General features: G+C 35.9%; 1 protein-coding gene across 1 annotated transcript; it reads right to left on the reverse strand.

Annotated features, from left to right (window-relative positions):
- Positions 1-8656: 8656 nt before the first annotated feature.
- On the reverse strand, positions 8657-12436 carry HO173_002883 (uncharacterized protein; the record flags this gene model as incomplete). The annotated part of the gene is made up of 2 exons (XM_037304814.1): positions 8657-8676; positions 10267-12436. The coding sequence occupies 2 exons, from the start codon at positions 12434-12436 to the stop codon at positions 8657-8659; spliced, it is 2190 nt and encodes a 729-aa protein (XP_037168307.1).
- Positions 12437-12736: the final 300 nt, after the last annotated feature.

The following is a 12736-nucleotide window of genomic DNA, read 5'->3' on the forward strand; positions in this document are numbered from 1 at the left end:
AAACTTATTAGAATAATTCTATATTATATATCTATAGAAAGTTAGTAATTAATAGAATAGAAGAAATAAATAAGATAGATCTATAATATAAGATAAGTATTACTCGTTTAGAATTATCTTATTTAATAATTCCTCTAATTTATAAAATAACTTTATTATTTCTATTTCGCTAAATAAGAAGATTTTTATTTAATATAATATCTATATTAGATATATTATTATATTATAACTATTTATTAAATAAAAATATAAGAGAATAGCGTAGAGATATATAAGCTAAATACTAATATAGAATATTAAATCTTTTATTACTTTAAGTCTTTATTAATATATCTCTAATCTTAGATATATCTAGTAAATTATTAATATTACTCTCTTAGATAATAGCGATCTTATTTAAAGTAGAATAATTATAGATATATAGATTATAATATTATAAATTCTTATAAAATAGCTTATAGTCTTATATATTCGAATTAGTCTTTAATCTTTTAGATATCGATTTAAAGATATTAATATAGAAATTAATACTTTTAAGATTTATAGCTATTTTACGATAAAGCGTCTAATTAATATAATTATAATAGCTATACCTAGCAAAGTTAGTATAGAAAACGCGGCTAAAAAAAAGTTATATCGTATTATAGATTAATCTTAAGTATTATTCATAATATAGATTTAATTAAATATCGATTTTTCGCTCTTTAAAGATATTAGAGTAGATATATGAGTAGTAATTACTCTCTAAATTTTATATATATATAAGGCGATCGAATAATTAATAATAATCTACTATAAGACTATAGAGATTATATTATTATACTAAACGCTATAATAATAAAATTCTTTACTATTATTAATAAGATTTAAAATCTCTAATATTAAAGAGTAGAGAGTTTAATTAATAATATACTCGCTGAAATTAATTAGATCGTTTATACTTATTTCGACGCTCTTATAATCTTATTCTATATCGTCTATCTCGTCTATTTTAGATATATCGACTTTAATCTTTTCGCTATTATAATATTACTCGATTATCTTATCTTTCTATAATATTATATTATAGCGATTATAAATCTAATTTATAAAATTTAAATTATATCGTATAGACTCTATAGTATATAGATAACGCGCGATATAACTAGTAAGTCTTATTAGAGATTAAATAAAATTTAAATAAAAATTAAAAGATAGATTAAAAGAATATAGACTATTAAAATTATTATTACTAAAGAAATCTACTAATAGATCTTATAATAGAAAATCTTCGATAGCGTTTTTCTCTCGTTTAAAAGCTTTTTCTTGATGATATTTAGAATCTAATACGCGTTAAGAGACTTTAAAATAGAGTAATAAAGAATAAGTAGAGGAGAAAGACGCGTTTTGAAAAATAGTATCGCTGAGTTAAAAGATATTATCGTTAGCTTAAGAGAAGTATATAGAGGAGAATATATTTATTTAAGCTCTTTTTAAGAGTTTTTTAATACGTTTATAAGTAGTAATAAGTAATTAAGCTCGCTTACGACCTCGATTACTAGTAATAGCGAATTTATTAAAAAATAGTCTAGAGATATTAATAGAGGATTTAAAAGGCGAGTAGAAGAGATATATATTTTAGATACTTAGTAATATTTAAGCGAAGGGTATTAAGGGCGAATTTATTTATAATTAATAAATTAATAGAATTATAGAAGAAGAATAGTTATATAAATAGATGAAAGAATTATTATTCGATCTTAAACGCGTCTAATATAACTATTATAATTATTATATTTAAATATCTATTTAATTTATTAATAGTAGACTAAATTTTATTATTTTTATAGCGTTAGAAAGCGTATATTAAGCTCTATAATTTATAAAATTATAAAGAAATAGTATTTATAGAGAGCTAGTTATTTTAGAGTATAAAACTTCTATATATAAATTTTTAATAAGAGAGCTTAAAAGAGCTAGCGGGCTAACTTAGTTAGTCTAATTAAAAGACGTAATAATTCTAAATTTATAATTAACTATATATATAAATTTAAGATTTTCAAGCTTAGCTCTATCTTATTCTTTTATATATATTAATAATATTATTAAATTTAATAGCTTTCTTAATATTAGCTAATATATCTTAAAGTAATTTTATAGTATTATATTAGATATCGAAGTTATACGTATATTTACTATTAGATATAATTAAGTAAAAGTCTATATAAGAGAATTTAATATATAATTAAATATTACTATTAATAGTATTATCGCTTAATTTAAAATTAGAATAGTAATATTAATTAGAAAACTTATAGTAAATTTATTTATTAGCCGAGTCGATTTTCATATAATATAAATTAATATCTTATTTCTACTATATATTTAAGATATAAATAGACTAGAAATCTATCTAAATAATCTTAAGAATCAAATTATTTTAAGAAATAATTCTACGATTTTACTTATTCGCTTTTATAAATATCTATTCTTAATATAAAGTTCTATATTAATTAATTATCTAATCGATATCGAGTTATATTAACTATATCGTCGATTTAATTATTTCTTAATTAATAGACTTATTTAAACTTTAAAGAAAGCTGGCTATAATAACTTCGAATATTATTATATATTTAAATAAATTATCGAGTTCTATATACTCTATTAAAAGTACTCTTAATTCTTAGATTATTTTAAATTCTTACTTAAAAATAAGAATAATATCTATTTTAATTATATAATTATTATCGATGTTCTCTATATTAATAATAATTTAATTCTATAAATTATTAATAAGAGAACTTTCTTTTAGATCGTCTAATAACTAATAAATATAACTATCTTTTATATATAGAATATACTTAGATTATACTAAATAGATATATATATTAAATCTTTAAATATTATTATTTATAACGCTAAGACTAACTTTAATAATATCGAGTTTAGATAAAACGCTAGAACTCTAAATATTTAATTAGTATTCGCAAACAGTGAGGCCATACAGAAACAACGCATGCACAAGTAGATATGTAGATATATGATTGGGTATATCTAACACTGGGGCAGCTAAGAGCTTTTTAGACATCTGGATTGAGCAGATAGTCGCGAAAAAGGCCTCTTAGCGCTAGAAAAACTCCCAAATCTAAGACGTCGTTTAAGAGGGTAAAGGTCTCGAGGAGGACTTTTGACGATATCTACCGCAGTAAGTAATAAGAACCGGCAGCACTAGCGCGGACGGGCTAGAAGGTGCTAATGCCGTAGTGAATGGTAGATAGGCTGGGTGAGTGACGAAAAGGCGGTAGGAATCTGACTCCCTCAACACCAAGTTGCAGCCCCTCTGCGGAAGGACTGGCCTGAATAATAGCCCTCAACCCAAGTGACGTCAGCACCTCGCGGAGGTTGCTGGTGACGGCCTTAGGAGGCAAGCGTCATGTACTGATATTGCAGGTGACGGCCTTAGGAGGCAAGCGTCACTGATATTGCAGGTAACGGCCTTAAGAGGCAAGCGTCACTGATGTTGCAGGTGACGGCCTTAGGAGGCAAGCGTCACGTTGCAGGTGACGGCCTTAAGAGGCAAGCGTCACTGATATTGCAGGTAACGGCCTTAAGAGGCAAGCGTCACTGATGTTGCAGGTGACGGCCTTAGGAGGCAAGCGTCACGTTGCAGGTGACGGCCTTAAGAGGCAAGCGTCACTGATGTTGCAGGTAACGGCCTTAAGAGGCAAGCGTCACTGATGTTGCAGGTGACGGCCTTAGGAGGCAAGCGTCACGTTGCAGGTGACGGCCTTAAGAGGCAAGCGTCACTGATGTTGCAGGTAACGGCCTTAAGAGGCAAGCGTCACTGATGTTGCAGGTGACGGCCTTAAGAGGCAAGCGTCACTGATGTTGCAGGTAACGGCCTTAAGAGGCAAGCGTCACTGATTGGTAGGTAGGCTGGGTGAGTGACGAAAAGGCGGTAGGAATCTGACTCCCTCAACACCAAGTTGCAGCCCCTCTGCGGAAGGACTTGTACCAATGACTGACATCAGGTGGGGCTTCCCACCTGATGTACCAATGGCTGGCATCATGTACCAATGACTGACATCAGGTGGGGCTTCCCACCTGATGTACCAATGGCTGGCATCATGTACCAATGACTGACATCAGGTGGGGCTTCCCACCTGATGTACCAACGACTGACATCAAGACCAATGACTGACATCATGTACCAATGGCTGGCATCAGGTGGGGTTTCCAATGGCCGGCATCAGATGGGGCTTCCCACCTGATGTAAGGCTTTGACGCGCATGCGTCATCGCCCGATGCAATAGCCCAAATGGCTGGAATAGCTAGGATATCCCAATGGCTGCGGTAGCCTGGAATATGGCTGTGGTAGTTGGACTGAGATATCCCCATGGCTGTGGTAGCCCAAATGTCTGAAATAACTGAGACGTCCCATGGCTGCGATAGCCCAATTAGTTGGAATAGTTGAGATATCCCCATGGCTGCGATAGCTGAGATATCCCTGTGGCTGCGATAGCCCAAATGGCTGGAATAGCTGAAACATCCCCATGGCTGCGATAGCCCAAATGGCTGGAATAGCTGAAACATCCCCATGGCTGCGGTAGCGTAAACAGCTGAAATAACTGAGACATCTCCATGGCTGCGATAGCCCAAATAGCTGAAATAACTGAGACATCTCCATGGCTGCGGTAGCCCCGATAGCTGGAGTGACCGAGACATCCCCAGGGCTGCGATAGCCCAAATGGCTGGAATAGCTAAGACATCTTTATGGCTGCGGTAGCCCAAATAGCTGGGATAGCTGAAATATCCCCATGGCTGCGGTAGCCTAAACAGCTGAAATAACTGAGACATCTCCATGGCTGCGATAGCTGAGATATCCCTGTGGCTGCGATAGCCTAAATGGTTGGAATAGCTGAAACATCTCCACGGCTGCGGTAGCCCCGATAGCTGGAGTGACTGGGATATCCCCAAGGCTGCGGTAGCCCAAGTAGCTGAAATAACTGAGACATCTCCATAGCTGCGGTAGCCCAAATAGTTGGAATAGTTGAGACCTCTCCATGGCTGCGGTAGCCCAAATAGCTGGAATAGTTACGACCTCTCCATGGCTGCGGTAGCCCGATTAGCTGAAATAGCTGGGACATCTCCAGGGCTGCGGTAGCCCAAATAGCTGGGATAGCTGAGACATCTCCAAAGCTGCGATAGCCCAAATAGGTGGAATAGTTGAGAGTTCTCCATGGCTGCGATAGCTGAGATACCCTTATGATTGCGATAGCCTAAACAGCTGAAATGACTGAGGCATCTCCATGGCTGCGGTAGCCCAAATAGCTGGGATAACTGGGACATCCCCATGTCTGCGGTAGCCCGATTAGCTGAAATAGCTGGGACATCTCCATGGTTGCGATAGCCCGAATAGCTGAAATGGCTGGGACATCTCCAAGGCTGCGGTAGCCCGAATAGCCGAAATAACTGGGACATCTCCATGGTTGCGGTAGCCCGAATAGCTGAAATGGCTGGGGCATCTCCAAGGCTGCGGTAGCCCGAATAGCTGAAATGGCTGGGACTTCTCCATGGTTGCGGTAGCCCGAATAGCTGAAATAACTGGGACATCTCCATGGTTGCGGTAGCCCGAATAGCTGAAATGGCTGGGACATCTCCAAGGCTGCGGTAGCCCAAATAGCTGGAATAGCTGAGACATCTCCACGGCTGCAGTAGCCCAAATAGCTGAATTATCCGCATGGCTGCAATAGCCCAAATAGCTAAATTGACTGAAATATCCACATGGCTGCAATAGCTCAAATAGCTGAAATAGCTGAAATAGCTGAAATAGCTGAAATAGCCACATGGCTGCAATAGCTCAAATAGCTGAAATAGCTGAAATAACCGCATGGCTGCAATAGCCCAAATAGCTAAAATGACTGAAATATCCACATGGCTGCAATAGCTCAAATAGCTGAAATAGCCACATGGCTGCCATAGCTCAAATAGCTGAAATAGCTGAAATATCCACATGGCTGCAATAGCTCAAATAGCTGAAATAGCTGAAATAGCCACATGGCTGCAACAGCTCAATAGCTCAAATAGCTGAAATAGCTGCAATGATTGAAAACATCCACATGGCTGCAATAGCCCAAATAGCTGAAATAGCCACATGGCTGCAATAGCTTAAACAGCTGAAATAGCAACATGACTGCAATAGCTCAACTAGCTGAAATAACTGAAATACTCAAATAGCTGCGATGCCTGAGATAGCCGACTTAGCTGAAATAACTACATACCATATAGCTATAATAGCTAACTATCCTTATAGCCGTATAGCTTCAGTGGCTGAAATGACTGAAATTTCGATGTAGCTGCGATAGCTGAGGTGAATAGTTATAGGTGGAATAGCTGAAGTGTGTATCCAAATGGTAGTGACATGGTCGCATGGCCGTACGGCTGCAAATGGCTGGAATGGCTCCAATGGCTGGCATGGCTTCAATGGCTGAATAGCTGCAGATATCTATGTGACTGCAATAGCCTCAAATAGCTGGTATGCTGGACAATTCCATATGGCTGGAAATGGCTAAGTAGCCTCATAGCCGCATGGCTGCAATAGGGCTGAAATAGGGCTGAAATATCCATATGACTGCAGTGGCCTCAAATAGCTGGAATGGCTGAATAGCTTCATGGCCGCATGGCTGAAATAGCCGAAATATCCTTTCGCAATGACTGATAAAAGAACAATGATATGGCTCTGAAAGAGAACAATTCGAATGAAGAGCCCACTACTGGTGCAGTGGCCATACAAATAGTACTCGCCATGTCCACCTGTCTCCGTACTATCGCATATCGCATATCGCATATCGCATAATGATGGAACGGCTGATCAAACAGCCACCAACGCTATGGCCTCATAATGGACCCACTAACCCACAGTCCCACTGTTGCGAATAAAATACGTATTAATTAAGATCGCTAATTCTATCGACCTAATAAAACGATATTATACTTTATTAAGACGAGTTTATTTAATAATTACTACGAAATTAGAGAATTAAAATATTAAGAAAGAGATTTATCTATAAATAGCTATTAAGGCTTTTAACGATATAGTCGAATATAACGATATTATTTCCATATTACTAGTTTTTAAAATCTTCTCTTATATTACGAATAACGATTTATTAACTCTATCTATTATTAAGAGAATAAAAGTTATTAATATAGTAATAGCTAAAATTATAAAACTTTACGCTAAGAGATAAATCAATAACGCTCTATATTAGCGAAATAGTCTCTAGACTATAAGAATATATAATACTTTAATTAGTTTCTCGATATTAATATAGAGAACGTATTAAAAGAAGTAAACTGAATTATATAAATTGCTAGCTACTTCTCGAGAGACATATATCGTCAAATTATCTAATAATTCTATAGACTTCTAGATTACTATCGTTAAGTTATATTTAAAAGAAATAAATACTCTAATCGAGTCTCTCGAGTCTCTTAAATAAGAATCTTTATAGTTAGATAATACTTAATACGAAAATAACGATAATTAAGATTATTAAGACTTTTTTTAGAATACTCTACTACGTTATAACCCTCCTCGACGTCGAAATATTCCCACCCGTTTTTAGAACTCAGCTGATATTACTATTTATATATCTAAGTTCATATTACCTCTATTAAACTTCTAGATATCTCGACTAAAAGAATTTAATAAACTACTCGAAAAGAATATATTTAAGATTATGAAGACTAAAGATATTTCTATAGAAATACGAATATTTAATAGTTATTTTATAAACTAAATCAAGAATAAGGGTATTAAGAAAGTCTTCGAGAAGTCTCGACTAGTAGTATAAGCATTTAATAACTCGAAGAAGTATAGGATTCTCACTTAGGCTCTTATTATTTAATAGACTAGTTAACGACTTATTATCGCTCTATTATTAGCTATTCTATAGCTATCTCTATATCTATATAATATTACTTAGATATATATATAATCTTAATTTAAATTAACTAGAGATATCTTTATTTTAATCTCAGCTGAAATAAGATTATCATCGAGAACGATATTTCGTATTATTCTCCCCCTCTATAGAATTGCTAAGTTCGATACTTACTAATTTTAAATATATTATAAATACTATATAAAGAAGCTAAGAATAATCTTATCTATATTCGATACTTATTTATTATTTAACGATAATATAATAGTAATTATCGATTTATAAACTAATAACTCTATTATTATTAATATTACTAAGTTTATAAATATAGAGTTATAAAAACTATATATCGCTAAACTAGTAACTAGATTATATAAGAAACTTATTTCGAAATAACCTCTAAAATTTAATAAATTTATTATTACTCTCGAAGATAATATAGAAATTAATTAATATAAGTAAGTAAAGAAGATTTAATTACTTTTAAAGTTATTTATAAAAAAGTAATATATTATCTAGAGAGCTCGAGAAGCGTATATTATAACGATATCGTAGTTATAAGCTATATTTATCTTATTATACGCCGCTTAGATTATAGAGTCTATTTACGATAACGCTTATTATCTAAATTACTATCTCTTTAAAAATTTAAAAAAAAAGGGGTTTAATTTTTTTAAATAAAAATAAAAAAATAAAAAGATATAAATTTTTTAAAAACTTTTTTTTCCTTATAAAAAAAAACTCTTCTCTTAAAAAAAAAATATTTTAATTTTAAAAAAAAAAAAAAAAAAAAAAAAAAATATTTTTTATAAAAAAAAAAAAAAAAAAAAAAAAAAAAAAAAAATTTTTTTAACCTAAAACCCCCCCCCATAAAAAAAAAAATTAAAATTATAATTAATTATAAAAAAAAAAAAAAAAAAAAAAAAATTTTTAAAAAAAAAAAAAAAAAAAAAAAAAATTTAAAAAAAAAAAAAAAAAAAAAAAAAAAAAAAAAAAAAAAAAAAAAAAAAAAAAAAAAAAAAAAAAAAAAAAAAAATATATTAAAAAAAAAAAAAAAAAAAAAAAAAAAAAAAAAAAAAAAAAAAAAAAAAAAAAAAAAAAAAAAAAAAAATTTAAAAAAAAAAAAAAAAAAAAAAAAAAAAAAAAAAAAAAAAAAAAAAAAAAAAAAAAAAAAAAAAAAAAAAAAAAAAAAAAAAAAAAAAAAAAAAAAAAAAAAAAAAAAAAAAAAAAAAAAAAAAAAAAAAAAATAATAAAAAAAAAAAAAAAAAAAAAAAAAAAAAAAAAAAAAAAAAAAAAAAAAAAAAAAAAAAAAAAAAAAAAAAAAAAAAAAAAAAAAAAAAAAAAAAAAAAAAAATAAAATTTTTTTTTTTTTAAAAAAAAAAAAAAAAAAAAAAAAAAAAAAAAAAAAAAAAAAAAAAAAAAAAAATAAAAAAAAAAAAAAAATATATAAAAAAAAAAAATTTTATTTAAAAAAAAAAAAAAAAAAAAAAAAAAAAAAAAAAATAAAAAAAAAAAAAAAAAAAAAAAAAAAAAAAAAAAAAAAAAAAAAAAAAGGGAGGGGGGGGGGGGGGGGGGGGGGGGGGGGGGGGGGGGGGGGGGGGGGGGGGGGGGGGGGGGGGGGGGGGGGGGGGTGGGAAAAAAAAAGAAAAAAAAAAAAAAAGTTCGGCTTGGTAGATATTAGGGAAATGTTCACGGGGAAGCTGGGTATCTGTGTCGTCCTGATTGTCTACTGTTGGCATGCACTTAAGCGATGTAGCAGAAGTGTGAACGAGGTTTGGAGCTAGATGTGTGCGGTCGTGGTTAAGGAAAAGATGAGCATTGGACAGGTCTTTGGGCTGGATTCAGAGTTAAGAGAGGCTACAGTTCTCAAGCATGATCAGGATGGTGATAATAATTCAGACGAAATCTAAAACATTTCCAAAATCCTTCCTTGAAAGTGAATCCGGCTCTCCTGGTACCAAAAAAATCCTCCCACAAGGGTTCGCAGTCCAACCATCCTCTTTCAATTTTCTTCCTTGTTGAGTCAATTTCGACCGCGCCCGCTTCATTAATATCTCTTGCCTGCTTTGAAATACCAGATTGCCAAAATTCTGTACCATTTCAAAATCTTCCTTGGTGGTCTAACAAAAGAAAAAGCTTGATACGATAGCCCAAAAGCGTGCGACCACGGACTCATGAACCCCAGACCACACCGAGCATCAAACTGGTCCCTGATCATCCGATGAGAGTCATTTCATCTACAAAGTAGCGAAAAATGCAAATCAGCAACCCACAGCCCAGCCTCGCCTTCCTACAGAAGACAAACCACGTTCGGCGGCAAGAGCTCGCTTTTACGGACCGCGCATTCGGGGCAGGTGTTTTGACCGCCCAGCGCGACGTAGTAATTCGGTTGCGCCGCCTACCAGGTTCTCGGGTCCGCAGTGACTGTAGAGGGTATCGAGCTGGAGCCACCGTGCGGCGGGGTTGTCGGAGACGTAGACGAAGTATCTTTTGCGATCCTTGGTGGCGAAGACTCTTTCCAAGTCTGAAAATTGGGAAGGGTTGTTTGTTGCGTCGGGCGGCGTAGCTCTGTCTACGGGACTATCCTTCAGTTCGAAAAGTTTGTCGATGAGGGCAATCTTGCTCGCTGACGAGGCCGTGTGTTTGGGTGTCAAAGTGAAATACTCCGATTTGGGCTTGTCGCATTGGCAGGGAGAAAGTCTGCTAGACCTCACGGACCATTCCGTCATCTTCCGGAATCCATACGTGTACGTTGGGGGGCCATGCAAATGGTGATATGTGAACTGTTGTGTGACCTGAAATGCATCGGCAAGATGGCCGACAAGAGTGACGCCCTTTTCCGCCCTGCTTACTCCTGGTGGTGAATATACACGAAGGCTACTGTTACTCAAAGACTGCAAATCTGGGAGCATCAAGATACTCTGTGGTCCATCGATGATCCGAGTCCTACGGAAGCCTCGGCGAGAAGGAACTCCGCGCAGTACTCGTAGTGTGTCAACAGGCACGTCAAAAGGATCATCGGAATCCATCGAGTCGAGAAAGATACTCCAGCCCCACGCACTCAGAAGAACAGCAGGTTTGACATAGGCGTCATTACCCATACGGCGATCTAACAGCAGGTAAGATAGGATGTCGAACGACCCTAACAAATCTAAGAATACCTCGGGATCCTTGCGTTCGAATCTTCTGACCAGCTCGGTCGGAAGCATGGGAAGATTATTCAGGGCAAGTGGCATCTCCTTACACTTCACGAGGTCATCTTCACGGATCCGGGCAAACGTGATGACGATAGATACAAGAGCGAGCCATTGGAAACTTGTCATTAAGCCTTGCCAAGCTGGTATATCCTCGCCCATATCGGCCGAGTTGTCACTAGGAGCTGTAATGACCTGATCGAGCGCGAACAGAAATCGGCCAGCAGTCAGTAGTCTATCTTCATCGATGTAACGTGGGTTGAAGACGTGAGCGTGAAAGTTCGAAGCAGGAGGAGCTCCACATATTTTAACGCTGTGAGATATGACCCATTGCGCGCCTCTCTGCACTTCCTGGGAGGACAGCTTCGCGTTTTGGAGATACTTCGCACCGTATCCGTAAGCTTCTGCTCGATGTTCATAGCTAGTCCCCGTACTGTTTTCGTCGTTCTGCAAAGTGAACAGAGGTTCCTGTGGGTCCAGAGGATCCATCAGCGATACACTAGCCTTCTGGTTCTGGCTTTCTTCGACCACGACGTTATATGGCGCATCGCCAAAGCGAATTTCGGTTCCCTTTATCGTTATCATCAAACTCAGGCCAAGGATGTGGTGACACCATACGACCACGGTACTGATTCCAGTGTCACATCTCAGATGCAAGAGTCTGTGCTCTGGGAAGCTCTGCAAGGATTGCAACCACATTAGCAACCCTTGCAATACAGCAACCGGCAAAGAGCGGTCTTTGAACTGTGTGTTCGAAAACTGGTTGTTAAGGCCGTCCAAAGCCTCGTGTATCTTGTCCTCGGCTGCATCGTACAGATACGCCCATCGGAATGCTGCCGTCTGCTGTTGGCAAGCTCGAATTGTCCCCAGTAGCGACACATAGTCCGGCACGATCCCTAAGTCGCCATTTGATTCCTGTACAATTTTTTCGATCGCGTCTACAATGGCGTTTGCCAGAGGCTCTTCTTGATGCGCAAAGGCCAGTCCGGAGAGCTGAATGACCATTGAGAAAAGAGGGGGACTTTTCAGTGCCTCCTGGACCGTTGGTCCACTTCCAGACTCCATGATGATGTCCAGATATCTCGATATAATACTCTGATCGGATTTGGCAACCATCTCCCGAAAATGGAATTTGATAACGGGATCGATGCGGTGCCTTCCGATCAGGTTGGCCAGCTTAATTTCTGTAATGAAGTCTGAGCCCGATTTTTTGATGGCGTCAACCAGAGCCAGGGAGCCGAGTGCTGACAGGGCTTGGCTGATGGGATTGACAATATTGGTGAGCTCCAGACCCAGCTGAAATTGCACAGGCATAGCCACGTCTTTCTTACACCAGTGTGGAGAAAGAGGACGGGATGTTAGAGAGGTTCCAGCCTAGCAGCAGTTCCTTTGTAGACGTGAGAGCGTGTTTTTGTGCTGCACGCATCTATTTGGCTTGATCGCGTTGATACAACGTTGAGAAAAATGAGACGTAGCCGCACCCCTCCACCCACAAGGCTGAGATATGCAGGCTGTCACAGCGGCTCCGAGAACGGTTAGTGAAGGAATCGCTTGTGTGACCTTATGTAGTTACACCAGTTCACTGGAGATCTTAGAGTAGATAAGCTTAAAAGC

This window comes from Letharia columbiana, assembly GCF_014066305.1.
Source record: "Letharia columbiana isolate WasteWater2 chromosome Unknown Sc0000006_s0, whole genome shotgun sequence".
NCBI classification, from domain to species: domain Eukaryota; kingdom Fungi; phylum Ascomycota; class Lecanoromycetes; order Lecanorales; family Parmeliaceae; genus Letharia; species Letharia columbiana.